We start from the raw sequence: 21617 nt of genomic DNA, 5'->3' as shown, positions 1-21617 counted from the left end.
ATTGATAAATGAACCATCCAGAGTGCTCAATTGACCTTGTCTATACTGTATTGTCAAGTGATCCTTATTACTGAATGATGTTAACAATTAGATGTTAACAATCTGACTTGGCCACAGTGGTCCATGCCTTAATCACCTCTAGACTGGACTACTGCAACACACTCTACATGGAGTTACCTTTGAAGATGGCCCGGAAAATACAATTACTCCAATGTTCGGCATCCAGTTTGTTAACGGGAGCAAATTACCGGGAGCGGTCAACCCCGTTTACGGAGCTCCACTGCTACCGATTATTTTCCAATCCCAATTCAAGGTGCAGATTCATACCTATAAAGCCCTAAACGGTTCGGGACCCGCCTACCTTCATGAATATGTTTCCCCCTATGAACCTGCACTATCTCTTTGTTCATCAGGGGAGGCTCTTCTCTTGCTCCCGCCTTCATCGCAAGCTCGGCTGGTGGGGACGAGGGAGCGGGCCTTCTCAGTAGTGGCCCTCCAGATCTGGAACTCCCTCCCTAGGGAGATCAGGCAGGCACCTATCCTCACATCTTTCAAAAAGGAGCTAAAACTTGGTTCTTTCATTGCGCATTTGAATAATTTAGTCCCCATGACCTAAACTTAAAAAATTATACACTAATTTTTGCACTGTTCCCTTTCCCTATATTTAATTGGACGTCCGTCCTCACTTCAACTGTCGAGAAATACTTGCACTTTGCCCTTTTTTCCTGAAGCACTTTATAACTACATTATTGCACTTTAGTCTTAATGGCCCCTCCACGCTATCCCCCTCTATCAACCAGGTGGTCCATTTTATTTTATTTTATGTTTACTCATTTTATGCTCCAAATGAGTTTTTGTGGTTAATGTATTGTTCTTGCACAATGTTGATTTTACTGTGTTTTTACTCATTGTAATATGTTTTTATTTGTTGTACTTTGTTTATTGCTTCGGGCCTTTGCCCCGTGTTAGCCGCTCCGAGTCCCTGCGGGGAGATGGTCTCTCTCTCTCAGTCGCATCGTCATTTCCGACTCTTCATGACTTCATGGACCAGTCCACGCCAGAGCTCTCTGTCAGCCGTCGCCGCCCCCAGTTCCTTCAAGGTCAGGCCAGTCACTTCAAGGATACCATCCATCCATCTTGCCCTTGGTCAGCCTCTCTTCCTTTTTCCTTCCATTCTCCCCAGCATCATGATCTTTTCCAAGCTTTCCTGTCTCCTCATGATGTGGCCAAAATACTTCAACTTTAATTTACTTCCCTCCAGTGAGCAGCCGGGCATTATTTCCTGGAGTATGGACTGGTTGGATCTTCTTGAGGTCCAAGGCACTCTCAGGATTTTCCTCCAGCACCAAAGTTCAAAAGTGTCTATCTTCCTTTGCTCAATCTTCCTTATGGTCCAGCTCTCGCAACCATAGGTTACTATGGGGAATACCATTGCTTTGACTATGCGGACCTTTGTTGCCAGTGTGATGTCTCTGCTCTTCACTATTTTATCAAGGTTGGCCATTGTTCTCCTCCCAAGAAGTAAACGTCTTCTGATTTCCTGGCTGCATCTGCATCTTCGTGCCTAGAAATATAAAGTCTGTCACTGCCTCCACGCTTTCTCCCTCTATTTGCCAGTTATCAATAGATGTAGTTGCCATGATCTTGGTTTTCTTGATGTTTAACTGCAGCCCGGCTTTTGCACTTTCTTCTTTCACCTTGGTGATAAGGCTCCTCAGCTCTTCTTCACTTTCGGCCATCAGAGTGGTATCATCTGCATACCTAAGGTTGTTAATGTTTCTTCCAGAAATTTTAACTCCGGCCTTGGAATTGTCAAGCCCTGTACGTTGCGTGATGTGTTCTGTATACAAGTTGAATAGGTAGGGTCAAAGTATGCAGTCCTGCCGTACTCCTTTCCCAATCGTGAACCAGTCTGTTGTTTCCATGATCTGTTCTTACTGTGGCTGCTTGGTCTTTATACAGATTTCTCAGAAGACAGACAAGGTGACTTGGTATCCCCATACCACCAAGAACATGTCAAAGTTTATTATGATCCACACAGTCAAAGGCTTTAGAATATTCAATAAAGCAGAAGTAGATGTTTTTCTGAAACTCCCTGGCTTCCTCAATTATCCAGCGCATATTGGCAATTTGGTCTCTGGTTCTTCTGCCTTTTCTGAACCCAGCTTGGACATCTGGCAACTCTCGCTCCATGTATTGCTGGAGTCTGCCTTGCAAGATCTTGAGCATTACCTTATTGGCATGGGAAATAAGTGCCACTGTACGGAAGTTTGAGCATTCTTTAGCATTTCCCTTTTTTGGTATGGGGATATGCATTGTTTTTTTCCAATCTGATGGCCAATCTTGTGTTTTCCATATTTGCTGGCATATGGCATGCATCACCATGACAGCATCACCTTCCAAGATTTTAAACAACTCAGTTGGGATAGAAAAATAAATTTAATTACTTACTTACTAGATATAGTCCTCCATCCCCACCCATACCAATTTTGTATTTTTCAGGCTATATGGCCATATTCCAGAAGTACTCTCTCCTGACGTTTCGCCCACATCTATGGTAGGCATCCTCAGAGGTTGTGAGGTATATGGATGACTGCCATAGATGTGGGCGAAACATCAAGAGAGAATATTTCTGGAACACAGCCATACAACCCGGAAAATACACAACAACCCTGTGATTCCGGTCATGAAAGCCTTTGACAACACTTTGTTAAGATACTTTTAAGTTTCTGAAATTTCTCTCCATAAACTCAGCCACTTTGGTGTCATTTTCTCAGAAAAGGGGATGAGAGAGCATATTAGTATTTGGATATAGAAATGGGGCAATAAAAAAGAATGCTTTCTGTTCAGGATAGCAGTCAAGTAACCATTCATGTCCTCTTCCTAAACACCCCATTCTCCCTTAGTTGACATTTTTTGCTCACTGAGTAGGTTCAGTTCATATCAGGATACTTTTGAATTCCCTTTACAGTATTTATTTTTAATGTCTGCTTCTTCAAATGCCAGAGTTTCACCAATGTACCTCTTGTGTGTGATAGTACAGCTGTGGTGACACAAAGAAGTATACATTTACTGTGATTATATATAGGATAAAACCCATCTAAAATGGTTTCCGCTGAGCACACATCAACTTTACAGCTTCTGTCTTCAGGGCAAAATATGTGTTTTCTGCATGCTTGGCTGGCTGTATATTCAGTGCTTGGATATACAGTATTTTGAAGGAAATCAAGGTCACTTGTTATTTTCTGGGCACCGTCTTCTCCAAACTACAGTTTAATTCCTCACTACTGAACACATATTGGCTGCACTCAGCATTATATTCTGCACACCGATTGAATTTTCTCTATTCCCGATAGATTCTCAAGTGCCAGATTGCAATTAGATTCATTTTGAGTTTCACATCCAGTTTTATAACCACATTAAATACAACAAGAATGTCTTGGCTGAAATTAATCCAACAATAAACAGTGTTATATTAATGTCTGAAGTCTTATGTTTTCCTGTGTCTTTTCAAGTAAATGTAGGGATTAATACTTTTCCCCCCTAGAACTACAAACCAGAGAAAGTGATACCCCAATTTTAGGTGTGATTACCACCATTTCTGTGTCTGAAATATGAGTAAGAACCATAAACATTAACAGAAGTAGTGGGGATGCGCATCTGGCAGCCTGGTTACCACAATTGAGTGATAGCTGCAGGTGTGTTAGTAGTCATGAACTCAGGTTCCTTTCTTACTACAGCTGCTGGAGCAGTATGTTTTCCCTCACTACACCATGGCTATACATAAGGCTTCCTCATCCTGACTGCCAAAACTGGAATCCTGGACTCACAATGAACAAAGAGAAAACAAAAACATGAATGTGAACCTTAGGGTGCCTTGTTTTGGACACTGTACAAGAAACTTTTCATGGTTTTCATGTAACGGGTACTGGCTACCAATAAGGCCCCAAGAATTCCTACTGTGACCATTTACTAACTAGAGGTGGAAACAAAAGTGGGAAGTGACCAAGCAGTATCCAATGCAGCTGTAGTTACAGCCAGGGGAGAATAAATGGTCTCAAAGATTCCACAAAGTGCAAACAACATTAACAGCATGTGCAACCACATAAGCAGCAAGCTAATACAATATGACCCCCATGTCTGCAGGAGATACATTCCAAGACCACTTGCCTGAAACCATGGAGAATAATGGAACCTATACTTGGGTCATAAAATACGAGGGTTATCCAGAAAGTAGATTATGTTTTGGAATTAAAAATGAAAAAAGTATAGGAGAAAACATTTACCATATGCAGTTGAAAGCCACACCCAAATACCACTTCTCAACAGAGTTGCCATTCAAATCTAGGCAATTATCATAACGATGAATGAGCTTGGCAACTCCTTCCACACAAAACTCTGCCACTTGCGTCCTCAACAAGCCGGTCAACCCTTTCCGCAGCTGCGCATCATCGCCAAAACGCTGAGTTGAGGATGCAAGCGGCAGAGTTTGGGAAGGAGTTGCCAAGCTCATTCATCGCTATGACAAGTGCCTAGATTTGAATGGTGACTATGTTGAGAAGTGGTATTTGGGTGTGGCTTTCAACTGCATATGGTAAATGTTTTCTCCTATACTTTGTTCATTTTTAATTCCAAAACATAATCTACTTTCTGGATAACCCTCGTACAATACAACCCACACTGGAGGATATCATGGTCAAATCAAAGTATGATCATTAGTTAAGAAAGGAACAGGTATCAAGCCATTTCAGGCTTATTGTTATATGTGATACCACTTCTTTTTTATATTACCGTTCCATACTGTCATATTTTCTTGGGCTGGACAACTCTCTTCTACCCATCTATAACCACAATACAACTGGGATAAAAGTTAAAGGTTTTCCCCTGACATTAAGTCTAGTCCTGTCTGACTCTGGGGTTTGGTGCTCATCTTCATATCTAAGCCAAATTTATTTATTTATTTAATTTATATACCGCTCTTCTCCCCCAGGGGGACCCAGAGCAGTCTTACATAATGGCAAGATTAATGCCACATATAATACAAAATATAGTAAAACAAACGATCGTAAAAACACACTTAAAAACCAATATCATACCCCATTTAAAACAGTAAAGCACTGTGTGGCCATTACAACAGGGCCAGTAGCATTGGGCCGAAAGTCAGAGCCAGTCTGTATTCAATTACACATTAATCCAGCGAATACATCAGATTATATCGACCGTATCTTAGGATGGGCCAAAAGCTTGGTCCCACATCCAGGTCTTCACCTGCTTCCTAAAAGACATGAGTGAGGGGGCTTCCCTAATCTCCCTTGGCAAGGAGTTCCACAGTCGTGGAGCCACCACCAAAAAAGCCCTGTCTCTCGTCCCTGCCAAACGCACCTGTGACGGTGGCGGGACCGAGAGCAGGGCCTCACTGGAAGATCTTAATCTGCGGGGTGGCTCATAGGGGGAGATACGTTCGGAGAGGTAAGTTGGACCAGAGCCGTTTAAGGTTTTGTAGGCCAAAGCCAGCACTTTAAATTGTGCCCGGAAGCTAACAGGCAGCCAGTGGAGCTGCTTCAACAGAGGAGTTGTATGCTCCCTGTACGACGCTCCAGTTAATAACCTGATTGCGGAACGTTGGACTAGTTCCAGCTTCCGAACAGTCTTTGAAGGCAACCCCACGTAGAGCGCATTGCAATAGTCCAAACGAGATGTAACCAGAGCGTGGACCACCATGGCCATGTCAGGCTTCCCAAGGTATGGGCGCAGTTGGCGCACAAGTTTGAGTTGTGCGAAGGCCCCCCTGGCCACCGCCGAAACCTGGGGTTCCAGGCTCAGCTATGAGTCCAGGAGGACACCCAAACTGCGAACCTGCGCCTTCAGGGGGAGTGCGACCCCATCCAGCACAGGCTGTAACCCTATACCCTGTTCGGCCTTACGACTGACCAGGAGGACCTCTGTCTTGTCTGGATTCAACTTCAATTTGTTCACCCTCATCCAGTCCGACACAGCAGCCAGGCACCAGTTCAGGATCTGGACGGCCTCCTTGGAAGCTGGAGAAAAGGAGTGATAGAGTTGGACATCATCTGCGTACAGATGACACCGAACTCCAAAACTCCGGATGATCTCACCCAGCGGCTTCATGTAGATGTTAAACAACAAAGGGGACAGTACTGAACCCTGTGGGACTCCACAAGACAACGGTTGTGGAGCCGAACAGCTGTCCCCTGCAATGCAGTACCCCCAAGGCCCATTCCCACGAGGCGACCCAGAAGGATACCGTGGTCTATGGTATCGAAGGCCGCTGAGAGATCCAGGAGAACCAGCAGGGACACACTCCCCCTGTCGAGCTCTCTGCGGAGATCATCCACCAAGGAGACCAAGGCCGTCTCAGTTCCATGCCCCGGTCTGAAGCCAGACTGTGCCGGATCCAGATAATCAGTTGCTTCCAAGAATCCCTGGAGTTGCAAGGCAACCACGCGTTCCACGACCTTGCCCAAAAAGGGGAGATTGGAAACAGGCCGAAAGTTATTCCAATTAGTGGGGTCAAGTGATGGCTTCTTCAACAGCGATTTTATTACGGCTTGTTTGAGGCCGGCTGGAAGTCTGCCTTCCCGGAGGGAGGCGTTCACCACCACTCTTACCCACTCGACCAACCCCCCTCTGGCTTCTTTAACCAGCCAGGATGGGCAGGGGTCTAGGATGCATGTGGTCGCTCTTGCTTCTCCAAGGACCTTGTCCACGTCCTCGGGTTGCACAGATTGAAATGAATCCATCAAAATAGGACAAGCAGGTGCTCTTGCTACATCTTCGGAGATTGCATCAACCGTGGCGTCAAGCTCGGAACGAATCAAAGCGATTTTCTTTGAAAAGAACTGGGGAAAAAATTCACATTTCTCTGCCACATCATTTGTGGGCGCAGTTTGAGGGGTGTTGTTAAGCAGCCCTCTGACAGTTCTAAAAAGCTCGGCAGGACGGTTTTTGGCTGCCTCAATTCTAGAACTATAATAGGTTTTTTTTTACAGCAGCCATTGCTTTGCAATATGTTTTCCTTTGGGCTTTAACCCGTTCTAAATTTGATTCGCTCCGTCGCTTTCTCCACACATGCGCTAGACGCCTCGTCTCGCGCTTCATCGCTGCCAACTCCCCGGAGAACCAGGGCGCTAGTTTAGCCCTGCGCATTGCGAGGGGCCGCTCCGGAGCGATCGTGTCTATTGCCCTGGCCATCTCCCCATTGTAGAGAGTGACCAGAGCATCAACAGAATCATGTACCGAGGAGGCGGGAACATCCCCAAGAGCCATCAGGAATCCATTTGGATCCATAAGCCTCCTGGGGCGGACCATCTTAATGGGTCCACCACCCCCGCGGAGGTTAGGGGTTGCAGTAATTCTAAACTTGACCAAGTGGTGGTCAGTCCATGACAGTGGGACTAACGAGAGCTCTTCCACACCACCACCATTCTCCCATCCCTGGCAAAATACCAAGTCCAATGTTTGTCCAGCACAGTGGGTAGGGCCAGAAATCACTTGGGACAGTCCCATTGTTGCCATGGTATCCATGAAAACCTGAGCCACTCCCGACAGGGTGGTCTCTGCGTGTATGTTGAAGTCTCCCAGCACAAGAAGCCACTGAGACTCCAACACCAAGCTCGAGATCACCCTGGCTAGCTCAGTCAGGGAGTTTGTAGTGTTGCGGGGTGGACGGTACACTACAAATATCCCTATACTGTCCCGGTCTCCTACCCGCAGGTGGACGCTTTCAAATGAGGTAGATTGCGTGATGAGGCATCTGGTCACGGGGATAGAATCCCTATAGATTATTGAAACCCCACCTCCCCTCCCTCCAGATCTTGGCTGGTGCTGAACAGAGTAACCTGGAGGACAGAGCTGAGTGAGGTTAGGCCCACCCGACTCGTCCAACCAGGTTTCTGTTATACAAGCCAGGTCTGCTCGCTCTTCTAATATCAGATCACTTATAGTGGTTGTTTTCCCATTAACTGATCTGGCATTCAACAGCACCAGCTTTAATCCATCAGGTCCGCCATCCCGGAATACATTTTGGAACTAATAATGATCTCTGAAAGTTCCTAGGCCCAATTAACACATTTGGTCTCCTTTTCCCATACCTCCCTTTTCCTATAACCGTCCCAATGGCGACTCCATGGCTGGCAGAACTCCCCCCATCCTCTGCACATCCCCCACTCTCCTCCCCTGACCATTGTTTAGCTGGGTCAGCCTGACTGGGCCAATTGAACAAGCCAGATGGTGGCACTTCCCACCCCCCTTACATAGTCTCCAAAACCCTCCAACACTCCCCCCTCCCCTTTTACATTCACATCCATGTTCCAATTACTGATAGTGACCTGTGCAGATGAATGGGAGATATTGTAAAAGCAGAATCCTAGTAACAGTTGGAGGCTATAAAGTGCACAGTACATAAGTAACAATAAAACTAAGGGGCTGGAGGAGCCAATCCTATATCTAAAGTGCCTATCTGTTAAATACATTGAATAAATTTCTATTGCCGAAAAACCAATCTGGTTCCGGGGGGCAGTCCCGATCAGTGATTACAACACCACCAAATTTTAACATTAGGTTAGCAGCCACACAGGATTTTTAGCAGCTATACAGTACTGCTCTCAACTTCCCAGTCACAAGAGGATTGACGGCTCAGTTTAACAAAGACAAATTAACCCCCCGTCTTCCCAGGTCCAACCAAATTTAGATTAAATTCTGGCAATGGGTCCAACCCCGGAAGTCAGCCAGTGGTGGTAATAGCTATGGTATGGGCCCAGCCCAGAAATTCCCAAAGTCTCAACCCCTTGACAGGCTGCCAGATGCAAAAAGATGTGATAAGATGTGAACAGCTGAAGATGAGCCCAAAGACAAACCAGTAGGCCACGCTTCGTAGCAGGCCGTGGGGCAGAGGGAACGGTAGGACTGAGAACGCGAATGTTTTAAAGCCAACTGCTCTGCCTTCTTCTCCAGAATGTTTATGGAGTTTTTAAAGTTTTCCCCTCTCTCTTTCCTCCTTACACCAGCAGAAGCAGGGCTGGGGGTGTGCTGGCAAGCAGCGATGGTAACAGCAAGAAGTAAGCAGCAGGCAGGTGCTTTAAGGCCTCCTCCTCCACCACCCTCTTCTTTTCCTCCTTTCCTCCTCACACGAGCAGAAGCAGGGCTGGGGGTGTGGCAGCAGGACTCACTTCTTGTATGCTGGTAGCAGCGATGGTAACAACAAGAAGTGAGCAGCAGGCAGGTGTTTTAAGGCCTCCTCCACCACCACCCTCTTCTTTTCCTCCTTTCCTCCTCACACGAGCAGAAGCAGGGCTGGGGGTGTGTGTGGCAGCAGGACTCACTTCTTGTGTGCTGGTAGCAGCTGGAGTTGTCTGTAGACACCTCCAAGGTCATGTGGCCGGCATGACTGCATGGAGCACCGTTACCGTCCCGCCTGAGCATTAGGTTACCAATTGATCTACTCACATTTGCATGTTTTCTAACTGCAAACTAACAGAGGGAGCTCACCCTGCTCCCCAGATTCGAACCATTGACCTTTCGGTCAGTAACTTCAGGAGCTCAGCAGTTCAACCTGCTGCGCCACTGGGGATAGTACATAGAAATAATTGGCTAGTAGGAGAATGCTGTGTATAACTGAGATAGTACACAGCATTCTCCTACTAGTCCATTTTTCCTATGACCTCTTTATTCAAGGAGCCAATAACAGTATCTGTCTTAAACACCATTTTGCACCATTTCAAACACTATGAACTAATGCTGTGAAAGGAACTGATTGGTAGTCCAAAGCAACATGAAACCTGAGGATCGTCAGAGATGTGGCAAGACAGAAACACCAGCCTCTCACACAGGATACTATAGTTATCAAGTCTAATCATCCACAATGTCCAGGTGTGTGAACTATGTCTTCAGGTATCGCTGAATTCTGGTTCCCAGCAATCCTAATCTTGGCAATCCTGATGGATTGTGCTGAAATGCACAATCCAAGAATACAACCCACACCATGATCTAGTCCAATATTTAACCTGATTGGCAGATGCTCTCCAAAATCCCAGGCAGAGATCTATACCATTATCATTTGCACACTGGACTGGAACACCCTTAAGATATCTGAACTGGAACAATTAGCTTTATGACAATTATTTTTCGCAGATATTTTACTCCACACTTTTTAATAGCAACCTGCACATCAGATCGAGGGCAAGCACAAAATGTGAACATACATAAAAGTCTCTTTTCAGACCTTTGTGTGTTGTAGGAAAATAATTCCTCTGAGTCAGGCTTTGAATTTTTCTCAGGGGAAAAATAACTACATTCCATCTATGTCCACTTTCCGCTTTGATTCATCACAGCTAAAAATTCAATTGTCTTGTTAGATCCTTGCAGCTATACAAAGTAATGCAATAATTCAGAAGGGTTCAAAATAACTTCATTTTCAAGTTAACTGATAAAATATATTGGCAGCTACATACCAGTATTAAAACCAGCAGGGTATGGGAGGAGTAATGCAAGGGCGTATGCCTCTTTTCTAAGAATATTCTTGTAATGTAGGAACAATGAAATAATTGGAAAAAGGACATATATATACTTATTTCAATTTCTTTGACAGGTTATCTCTATTGATTTAAATGGCAGTATCTCTTTGTCAAAGTTCAGGGTCATAAGTCCGTGAAACTTACCACATGTAATTATGAAGAGGACAGCAGACAAGCCCTGTTAGATCACATATTCTATAACATGTATGAAATATTACTGGAGTCTTTCATTTACTTCCCTTTGGTGCTATTATAATATACAAGATGAGCCAAGAGTCATAAAGGCTTCTGATGTTTTAATAACTCCTTGAAAATATTTTTGAAAAGAGTTGCAGTGGCCTAGTCTGGTTCAATGTGAAAGAAAGGATAGAAAATCATGTTATTTTTATCCTGGGAGAGGCCATAGGCCCCTCCCAGGGAGTGACCCCAGTGCTTCCTCCTCCCTATTATTGAAAATCTGGCTACCAGTATTAAAAAAACTCTAAAATCAGGACAGTAAATGAAAAACATCACTCAGAAAACAAAGGAATTTCAGATGAAACAATCAGGGCCAGCTAATGCCTCCCAACAAAGGATTCCCTTAGGCAGGAAGCACTCAGGTTTTGAAGGTGCAAGGCTATTCAATGCTAATCAAGCTGGCTAATTGCAACATTCATACTTGCCTCAAGCAGAAAAGAGTTCTTTCTCCCACCCTGAACCTTCTACAGATATATTTATATAATTATTTTATTTAATTATACTATATACAGTTATAATATGATATAATAATATAATAATATAGTAAGTATAATAACAAAATATAGTAATAATATAATACAATTAAAATTATATAATTAGTAGTGGAATCTCTACCTCACCTCGCTGGGGCCCACAATAAGGATTTTTACTCTCAGTATCCCTCCTTTCTATGGCTAGGCCACAGAGCCTTGGTTTCACATAACATGCCAAGCCAAACTGAGCGGTGAGGAGGTGGGCCTAGCCATCTCTTGCGGCCCCATCCACACCGGTTGCTAGAGGGAGGAGACTAGCCGTTGCTAGCGCCATTGCTAAGGGGAGGAGCTGTCTGCTACGGCGGTTGCTAAGGGAGGAGGGGACTGCTTGGCCGTTGTTAAGGGCGGAGGACACTGATTGGCCGTTGCTAAGGGGCATGGTTTTACCTGTCTCAGGTGTGACAGGTTTGTGATAGTAGGTATGTGAATACCTTAAAACACTCGTCAGTTTGAATGCTACGTCGTGTCCAAATTTTGTAGCAATTGGGGAAGTAGTTTGGGAGATATGAGGTCCTCACAAACGGACATTACATTTTTATTTATATAGATATATATTATCGTATATAATATTATGGTCTTGTAAATTAAAAACAATAAAGGAGTCATTATATATTGAAACCCCTTTGGTCCACCCTGTATTTAGATCACAGCAAGCGCTTAGATCACAGCAAGTACTGGGCTTATATTGGCTTTAATCTACACCAAGTGGAGTTGTTGCAAAACAGAAATTTAGTCAAATGGAAACACACCAAGAATAGAAGCATAAGTGACACTGAACAAGTGCTGATCCCAGGAATTTATGACCATTACATGAATCAAATTCATAAGTCTTTCTAAATAAACATTTTCTGTTGGTTTTCCTACAAAATCCCATTCTCTTTCAGTAACCTAAGTCTTTTATGTTCTTGACATTATTGGACAACAGGGAGCTGGAAGCCCTTGGCAATCTACTGCAAATGATGCCATGATTTACCAGTAGATCCTGATTTATCTGCTATCTCACTGTACAACACCATTGACTAAACACGACAATTCATTCAGACATACGTTCCAGAGAGGAATCATTTAATGCAGGAAGAAAAGTAGGGCAGGGTATGTGTGTGTGGCATGAAAAAGAAGCTTATTCCTCACCTCCCATCAAACCTGTGCTTCAGGAAGTCAAACAGGGCTTTCTGCATCATGTCTGTCACCTTGCAGGGATGCGGAAGATGGAGGAAAGAAGATTGACAACAGAAAGAAAGAAGCCCAAGGTAAGAAAAGAAGTAGAAAGTGGGGGCATTGTGAACACTCAATGCCCGTTACATTTCAACCAAGGTGCATTTATCAATTAAGACATTCTCTCTAGCTACTGAGTGGAATACAATACATTGCAACCCACGTTTCTATGTTTTCTGACTCAGTCCAACACGTTGGGACGGAAGGCCACTAAATGCCATATGCTCCACTGACCTCCTGTTTTGGCAATACTCAGTTCCATTTCTGTCCCACTCCAGAGCCTGTTAAAAAAACTTAACAGATGCAGGAAGGATTGCACCCCCTACCCGTTTCATTCACATTTAAATTGCAGGCTGGAGATGGAGGAAATTTATTTATTTTATACCTCACATCACTAGGCTGTATAAATCATCATTTGAAGGCGCTTGCTCTCACTCTTTTTAAAGGATGTACTTACACTTTTCTGGGATTCTGACAAGCACAGAGCATCAGCTCTCAATGGAATGTTTTAGATTTATTAATTTAGCTTTCTCAAAGCTCAATTTCTTGAATATTTTTGCACTTCCCATGAAGTTCTATACTGAGGTGCAGTGTAGAATTGAATTAAATCAGAAAAGGTTTATTACTTCTGTGTACAATTTTTCTAGAAATGAAGCCCGTTATGGTGTCTTTGTATCATTACAGTCTACATCGGGCATAACTTTTTATTCTCACATTAGCCCTATAAGGCAGGCTAAGGTACAAATCAAATCGGGACAAACTGGTTGTTTTATCTTTTTTTAAGAAAATAAAATTACTGCATTTTGTTTTGAGGCTATACTCCCAATATGACAATAAAGACGCAAGGTGTAACGTCCAAAGTTGACATATAGTAGAGTCTCACTTATCCAACATAAACGGGCTGGCAGAATGTTGGATAAGTGAAAAAGGAGGGATTAAGGAAAAGCCGGGTGCTTGCTGGGAGGGAAAAGTCTGTGCTGGCCGCATCTCGTCCCTCCCGGCAAGCACCTGGCGCTTGGAGAGGCCCACTCTGCCTTGCTGCCTAGAAAAACAGCTGTTTCTCAGCAATGCGCAGGGAGCTGGGTGCCTGCCGGGAGGGGCGAGACGCCACAGTGTCAGATAACCGGAAGTCAGATAACCGAGATTCTACTGTATTACAATGCATAAATTCAAGGCTTTTTTTAAAGTAAAGGCAAAGTTTCTTGTCACAGATTTCTTCTACATGTGTACTGACAAAATTCCAGAAACAAACCCTAGCAAATGACAGGCCCCTTCCACACAGTTGTATAAAATCCCACATTATCTGCTTTGAACTGGGTTATATGGCAGTGTGGACTCAGATAATCCAGTTCAAAGCAGATATTGTGGATTATCTGCCTTGATATTTTGGGTTATATGGCTGTGTGGAAGGGCCTTGAGCAAGTCAATTCTCCACCTTTTGTTCAACCTGCCATTTGCACCCTGAGGAACTGTCTGCTTGTGCATTCGTAACAACACACATTCATTCTTTTCTCTCATTATTCTGGACTTGCCTCCTTCCCCAAACTGACTTTTTAATTTTTTTAAAAACCAAGTGAGAAGTTTTAAAAGGTGCATATTCTTAAAATAAACCCACAGAAACGAAGACAGGTGTTAATCTCTTAGCGAAAATAATTTTGCAAAGAGGATGATGAGAACTTTGCCAGTGTTCATTTGTCAACATTACAAATCTAATACTTCTCAGCAAGATGTTTAATTCCTTTCTCTGAGTCCTCTGGTTTATTTGGAAATATCAGCTTTGTGGATAAGAAAGGTCTCTATATAATATTGCTAATAATATGGATCAAGGCAGAGATATTGGAAAAGCAGAGTGGGGATTAACAGATATGATCAGCCCTGATCCAACACCACAATATGTCATCCTGGGATAAAGGATGTGAGTTCAAGAATAAATACTGGGGGGGGGGGGGGGGGAGAGAGATAGCTACACTGCAATTCAGCAAACACTTGGTATGGCAAGAATTGTCACAGACTGGGGAAATGTGTAACCTGTAAGAAAAACTCATTTTTCCCTCTGCTTAAAACTTCCATAACTGTTTTTTTAAAAAAAAATCAGAAAGACAATAGTTAATTTTGGAGATATGCATGTGTTTTCATTCTTGACGTACGTATTTCCCTTTAGGCAGAACTACAGGCTATGGGCAAAACATAAGATTGCTATTCCGCATTTCCTTTGCTGAATTAATGCAGAAAGGAGGATAAGTGGAGATAGGCAGATGAGTGAATTCCTTGCCTGATAATTGTGCCTTGTATACACTCTCCTGGAAGCTTCAGTAGATTTTAATAATAATAATAATAATAATAATAATAATAATAATAATAATAATAATAATAATAATTTATTTCTATTCTGCCCTATCTCCCTGAAGGGACTCTTCTGCCAGCGGCCTCTGAAACCAAATACAAGTCTGGCTTTGCAGGAAGGGTGGCATCAATTAACACATCTCTTTCATATCTTGTAAATCGCCTAGAGCATCGTGGATGGAGGGCGATTAATAAGTAATTAAATGATGATGATGATATCTGCCAGTGCCCCAAGACAAATGTCTTCCTTTCCTCTTCCTCATTGTACCTATTACTGGTGCGTTCCAGTTTTGGGGGCTTTTTGGCCCCATGAAGGTTGGGGATGTGTAGTTTGTTTGTAAGAACATAGAGACGTGGATGAGGGGTTGTGCTGTCAATTTCCTAGGTTGGGGGGCCTTTAGTTTTGTTGTTCTGCCCAGTGGAGGGACGCCATTATCCTTTTATATACAGTAGAGTCTCACTTATCCAACACTTGCTTATCCAACATTCTGGATTATCCAATGCATTTTTGTAGTCAATGTTTTCAATATATCGTGATATTTTGGTGCTAAATGTGTAAATACAGTAATTACTACTTAGCATTACTGCATATTGAACTACTTTTTTGTCAAATTTGTTGTATAACATGATGTTTTGGTGCTTAATTTGTAAAATCATAACCTATTTTGATGTTTAATAGGCATTTCCTTAATCCCTCCTTATTATCCAACATATTCGCTTATCCAACATTCTGCTGGCCCGTTTATGTTGGATAAGTGAGACTCTACTGTATATAGATGTGAATTTGGGACCACAATAGCTCCATCAGTACCACTGTAGTTACAAACGTCTTCACCACTTTCTAGTGTAACAGAGGCCCATAAGACATTCGTCTTCGATCCCAACCTTCCTTCTGTCTTTCTTTCTTTCACAGTAATTTCCCTGCTTTCTTGTTGATATTGAAAACTGCGTGTATTTATATTTATTTGTGTGGAAAGAAAGGCACAGTTACATTTAGTTTTCAAAGGAGCTATGCTTTGACCCACTGATGACAGTCAACTCGTATTTCAATAGTTCCTGTTTTCAGCAAACACTGCCAACATGCTTTTGGCCTTTACATGTGGATCAAAAGTGAGTCATTATCATTTAGCTAAATCAGTTTGCATTATAGCATGTTCTGTTTAATTTAGGGTTTTCCAGGAAACTGAGTTTATAGCACTACAAATCTGTTATGATTACTGATTCATTTGTAGGGAATCCAAAGCTTTCCCTGCTGCTCAGTTGCACATCTCTTTCATGGCTTATGACGCTCAACGATACTGCTCATGCCTTTGCCGTAAGGATAATAAATACTCTCCCTGTTTCTCATGTTGATTTCTGCACCCAACTAATCACCTCTGGATAATAATTAAAGGACAAATAAGGGAGAGGCTATTCCCTTTTCTCTAGTACATTGTCATATTATATATTTCTTCCTTTGGAAAGGAAGGGAAAATCTTTTGAAGGGAAAGTGTTTCTTCTTTCAGTGTGAATGTGCTCATCTTCTCAAAGAGATGTCTTATTTTTCAAAAAAGGAAAGGGAGAAAAGCTAAATCCAATTCAGTTCTGAGCACAATAGACTCACTGAACCAATGGGAACTTGTTAAGTCAACACTTGCATAAGCTCCATTGATTCAAGTTGATCTAATCTGTGTAGCACCAATTGTCAGATTTCAGTTTAAGATTTCAATCACAATAAAGCAGATCAATCCATAACATCCATTATGCAATGGATGGATGTTGGATTCTTGGCCTGTAAGTAGAAGTATTCCCCAAAAATGAACACATTGTCTGGTAAGTGTTAAGGCAAATGCAGGCTGCCATAATCAAATCACAGAAGACTTAGAATCTACTTCAAATTTTTTGGAACAATAGAAGTCCTTTTTCTATACTAAGGATTGCTTACCTCATAACCTTTTAATGAGGGGCCAACCAGCACAACAGGCCGCATGGATGGTACTACGTCATAGGGAGGCACATGCTCTGTCTGAAAGAGAGGATGACATGCGGTAAGTGCCTACTCTTGAACAGTCACACTATATAATTTCTACAAAAGTAGAGCATGGAGTTTGGTCCACTTACCACTTTCTGTTTCTGCTTGGCTGAAAAAAAATCAAAATAATTAAATATTATTTCATTTAATCATATAGCAGTCACAAAAGCACAAACTAAATATGCATTGTTTAACCTAACCATGAGGAGCCCCCAGTGGCGTAGTGGGTTAAAGCCTTGTGACTTGAAGGTTGGGTTGCTGACCTAAAGGCTGCCAGGTTCAAATCCCACCCGGGGAGAGCGTGGATGAGCTCCCTCTGTCAGCTCCAGCTCCATGCGAGGACATGAGAGAAGCCTCCCGATGGTAAAAACATCAAAAAAAATCTGGCCGTCCCCTGGGCAACGACTTTGCAGACGGCCAATTCTCTCACACCAGAAGCGACTTGCAGTTCCTCAAGTCGCTCCTGACACAAAAAAAACCTAACCACAGTCAAAATAATTTGAAAATGAAAGTTGTGTCTACACTGTAGAATTAATGTAGTTTGATGCCACTTTAACTGCCTTGGGGCAATACTATGGGATCAGCTGAGTTCTAATTTGGTTAGGTACCAGAAATCCTTGGCCAAAAAAAGGTCAACTACGACTGCTATGATTTCCATAGCATTGGCAGTTAAAGTGGAGCCAAACTGCATTCATTCCGCAGTGTAGATGCAGCCAATAAGAAACAAAAATTGAATCTGAACATCTCTGAGTTGCTCCTGAAGGAGAGGTGTGGTTCTAATGCTCTCAATTGCTAACATAATCAAGATCTCAGCTTTTACACACACACACCACAACAAATCTCAACAAATATTGTGAATAGGCATCCTCAAACAGCTTATTCAATGGTTATGACTTCTGCGAGTTGGAGGTCCAAACAGCCGGAGGGCTGCAGTTTGAGGGTGCCCAATATAGATTAGAACTTCAACTATGCTGCTCTCTGAATTTTCTCACAGTCAAATGGGAGCTGCTTCTCTGTGAACACATTCCATGAGACTGGGATCAAAATGTTCCAGTCAGGTTGAGTGGAGTGTACCAATCCACAGAACCAGATTTCACTAGAGAAGATCAACATAGAATCATAGCGTTGGAAGAGACCTCGTGGGCCATACAGTCCAACCCCTTGCCAAGAAACATAATTTGCTGCCCTTCCACAAGGGCACCTTAGATACAGCCATGATAAAATCCCATGTATTTAAAGGGAAATCTTACTCCCCTATAGCACTGAAAAAACGAGTAGGGTTTCTTCCATCTGTTTTCAAATATTTTAAATTTTATGTGCCTTTTATTCTGAATATAAGGGAATTAACGTGTTTTTTAAAAATCAAAACCAAATTGAAAGGAAATTCTCCCCATTGACATTGGCTACATTCAACTGATTTGGCTATTTCCAAAGTGACAATGAATGTATTTTATCAGAATGCTATTCAGCTGTTAAAACCTCTCTGAAAAAAATAGGTTGCAATGCAGAAGAATCAGAATTGAACCTGAACAGAATTGAACCGGGTTTCAGCACTGGAATACAGCTTAGGAGACCAGAATTTAAATCCCCACTAACCATGGATGTGATCTTAGACAAGCCAAACCCTTTTATCCCAAGAGTGAGGTAAAGGGAAATTTCATCTGAACATCTTGCCAAGAAACTCCTGTGATCAGGTCACCTTAAGTCACGATAAGTCAGAAGGCGCACAACAACAGCAACTATAATTTAGCACTGTTTGAATATACAAAGGTTCAAGTCTAAAATTTGAAGAGTTTAGCATTTCAAGCCTTATGTCTAGATTACAGCTTTTTTAACTTTTCTTCTCGTGAACTTTTTCAGCCCAAGAATTGTTTATGTGATCCTATATATATAGCTGTATACACTAGGTATAAAAAAACAACATTTACTGATAACAAATCAGCATTTGCAGGGCTTGCTAAACACCGTGATTTTCCATTTTATTAAGTACAGCTTGTCTGCGGAGTCACTGTAAGAGCAGCACAACAGATTTGGGCCATTGTCTAAATAGTCACATTGTCAAATACAGCAATGTCGAAAATAGCCATGTGACATTCAGAATGCTTTTACTGTTGACAAATTTTAGGGACCCCAATGATGAGCTACGAGGGTCCTGTTTGGGGTTAGAACTCACAGTTTTAAAAAGCAGTGGTCTAGATGACTATTCGGTTTTTGTTTCTCTCATGCTCATATATTTAACATGCCCAGTTTGAAAATGAAGATACTAGGAAAGCTGGGTTAAATTGTTATGAAATACACACAAAACATTCTCAGCCATTTTGAACTTCTGTCTTTTTACGCAAATTGAAGAGAAGCCCCACTACCCTAAATTGAACTTTATAACCAAAGAGTACAGCAGAGTTGTGTCCTTCCTCAAAATTAAAATTTCTTTAAGAATGGAAATCATTTATTTGAAGGGAAAAGACAACTCACCAGTGGAAGTGGGAGTAGCTCGAAATGTACCAGACACCATTTCTCCGAGGCTTGAAGAGGAATTCCCACTTGATTTCCTATGTTGTAAAGAATCCCCATTTAGATACTTGGAGAAATTAGGATGGAACTCAACATACCTTCAGCAATGTTTCAATTTGACTGAACAATCACAAACACCTAAACACTCCTTAAGGGTAAAATATCAAACTTGATAAAATACATAATGGATGTTAACTTGGACAGATTATGGAGGAATTCCCAAAACCATTCAGTACACTAACTATAACAGGCATGGGCAAACTTCGGCCCTCCTGGTGTTTGGAATTCAACTCCCAGAAATCCCAGCCAGTTTGCTCATGCCTGAACTATAATATAACTGCTAGGAATGAAAAGGCAGATTTTCCTCTCGTATTCTTCAAAGTGGTTCACTACATATAGCTCTATAGTTGAACCAATGACAGGTAAGGTGTGACTGGTAAGATAGGTTACAATTCTGTTTGCTTTCAGTTATTCAGACACACACACTTCTCTGTACAACCAGCACACAACTCTATTTTGTTATAACTCAAATGACTGGCTTTCTGGCTCTAGACTCTTCCAGATGTTTATTTCCATGTTTTCACCCTCAAATATGACTCTGTGTGAGAGGATTGTTCAATGGAACCTGAAGTTCAAAAAGATCCATTTACTTTTCAAAATAAGAAGCGGACTTCTTATGTTTTTCTACATTCTGGCTTGTTTGTGCTGCACCATCCCAAGGGAATGTGGTCATATTTCCCCCAGCTCCAATGCTGTTGCCCACCCGACTAAACAACTTATATTCATTTTAGTTTTGCAGAAAAGAATGGAGATCACTCATAGCTCATGATCAGTGGACACGATTACTTCCACCTAAGGTATCCCAAACTACTAAATATTCAATTCCTATACTCTAGAACAGGGGTCCCCAAACTAAGGCCCGGGGGCCAGATGCGGCCCTCCAAGGTCATTTACCTGGCCCCCGCCCTCAGTTTTATAATATAATATTTTTATATCAGTTTTAATAATATAATATATTGTATATACATATAATATTGATAATAATCTTATGTTATACAATATAATACCAATAGTAATACCATATAATAATATTAATTATATATTACATATTATATAATAGTATAGTGGTATAGTTCAATATAGTAATATATAAGGCTAATATTGTGTTATGCTAATAATATAATATATTGTATGTACATACAGCTGCTCTGAGGCCCCTTCAGGGTGAGAAGGGTGGGATATAAATGTAGTAAATAAATGCAGTAAATAAATAAATAATTTTAGACTTAGGCTCGGCCAAAGTCTGACATGACTTGAAGGCACACAACAACAACAACAATCCTAATTAACTTGACTATCTCATTGGCCAGCAGCAGGCCCACATTTTCCATTGAAATCCTAATAGGTTTATGTTGGTTAAAATTGTTTTCATTTTTAAATATTGTATTTTGTTGTTGTTGTTGCACTACAAATAAGACATGTGCAGTGTGCATAAGAATTTGTTTGTATTTTTTTTCAAATGATAATTCGGCCCCTCAACAGTCTGAAGGATTGTGGACCGGCCCTCTGCTTCAAAAGTTTGGGGACCCCTGCTCTAGAATAATAGAATCATAGAGTTGGAAAAGACCTTGTGAGCCATCCAGTCCACCCCCTGCCAAGAAGCAGGAAAGTCACATTCAAAGCAGCCCCGACAGACAGCCATCAGCCTCTGTTTAATGGTTGTACAGCCAACACTCAGTAAGAAAAAAAGTGGAGAATTTGCATTGACTGTGAAGTCTATTCAACACCTTCAAAATGCTGGAAAACCAAGATTTCTGATCACATGGAAGGTATCTGAAGATAAAGGAGGTTCTCTTTGCAAAATCACTCTCTGCATGGATACAGTGTCATAAACAGTGACTGTGTGGAATAAGGTTAGAACACGTATTATTTTCCATATATCTACAGGGTTTGGACGGGCTCCGGTGGCGAAGTGTGTTTAAGCACCGAGCTGCTGAACTTGCAGACCGAAAGGTCCCAGGTTCAAATCCTGGGAGTGGAGTGAGCGCCCGCTGTTAGCTTCTGCCAACCTAGCAGTTCGAAAACATGCCAATATGAGTAGATTAATAGGTACCGCTCCGGTGGGAAAGTAACAGCGCTCCATGCAGTCATGCTGGTCACATGACCTTGGAGGTGTCTACAGACAACGCCGGCTCTTCGGCTTAGAAATGGAGATGAGCACCAACCCCCAGAGTC

The 21617-nt window shown here is 42.2% G+C and overlaps 1 protein-coding gene across 3 annotated transcripts in view; it reads right to left on the bottom strand.

Annotated features, from left to right (window-relative positions):
- cacnb4 (calcium voltage-gated channel auxiliary subunit beta 4) overlaps positions 1–21617 on the bottom strand; it is a 231061-nt gene that overhangs the window by 36828 nt on the left and 172616 nt on the right. For all 3 annotated transcript variants that reach the window (XR_507115.2, XM_008117705.2, NM_001291395.1), the window contains 4 exon segments: positions 19344–19420; positions 16961–16980; positions 16785–16865; positions 12434–12492 (listed from right to left, as the gene is read on the bottom strand). Coding sequence is in view for 2 of the 3 variants with exons in the window: in XM_008117705.2 (XP_008115912.1) it covers positions 12434–12492; positions 16785–16865; positions 16961–16980; positions 19344–19420 (237 nt within the window). In the remaining variant the exon portion in view is untranslated.

Source organism: Anolis carolinensis, chromosome 1, assembly GCF_035594765.1.
Source record: "Anolis carolinensis isolate JA03-04 chromosome 1, rAnoCar3.1.pri, whole genome shotgun sequence".
Classification (NCBI taxonomy): Eukaryota; Metazoa; Chordata; class Lepidosauria; order Squamata; family Dactyloidae; genus Anolis; species Anolis carolinensis.
Note: the sequence above shows the minus strand (reverse complement) of the source record. Positions and strands in the feature narration are given on the sequence as shown.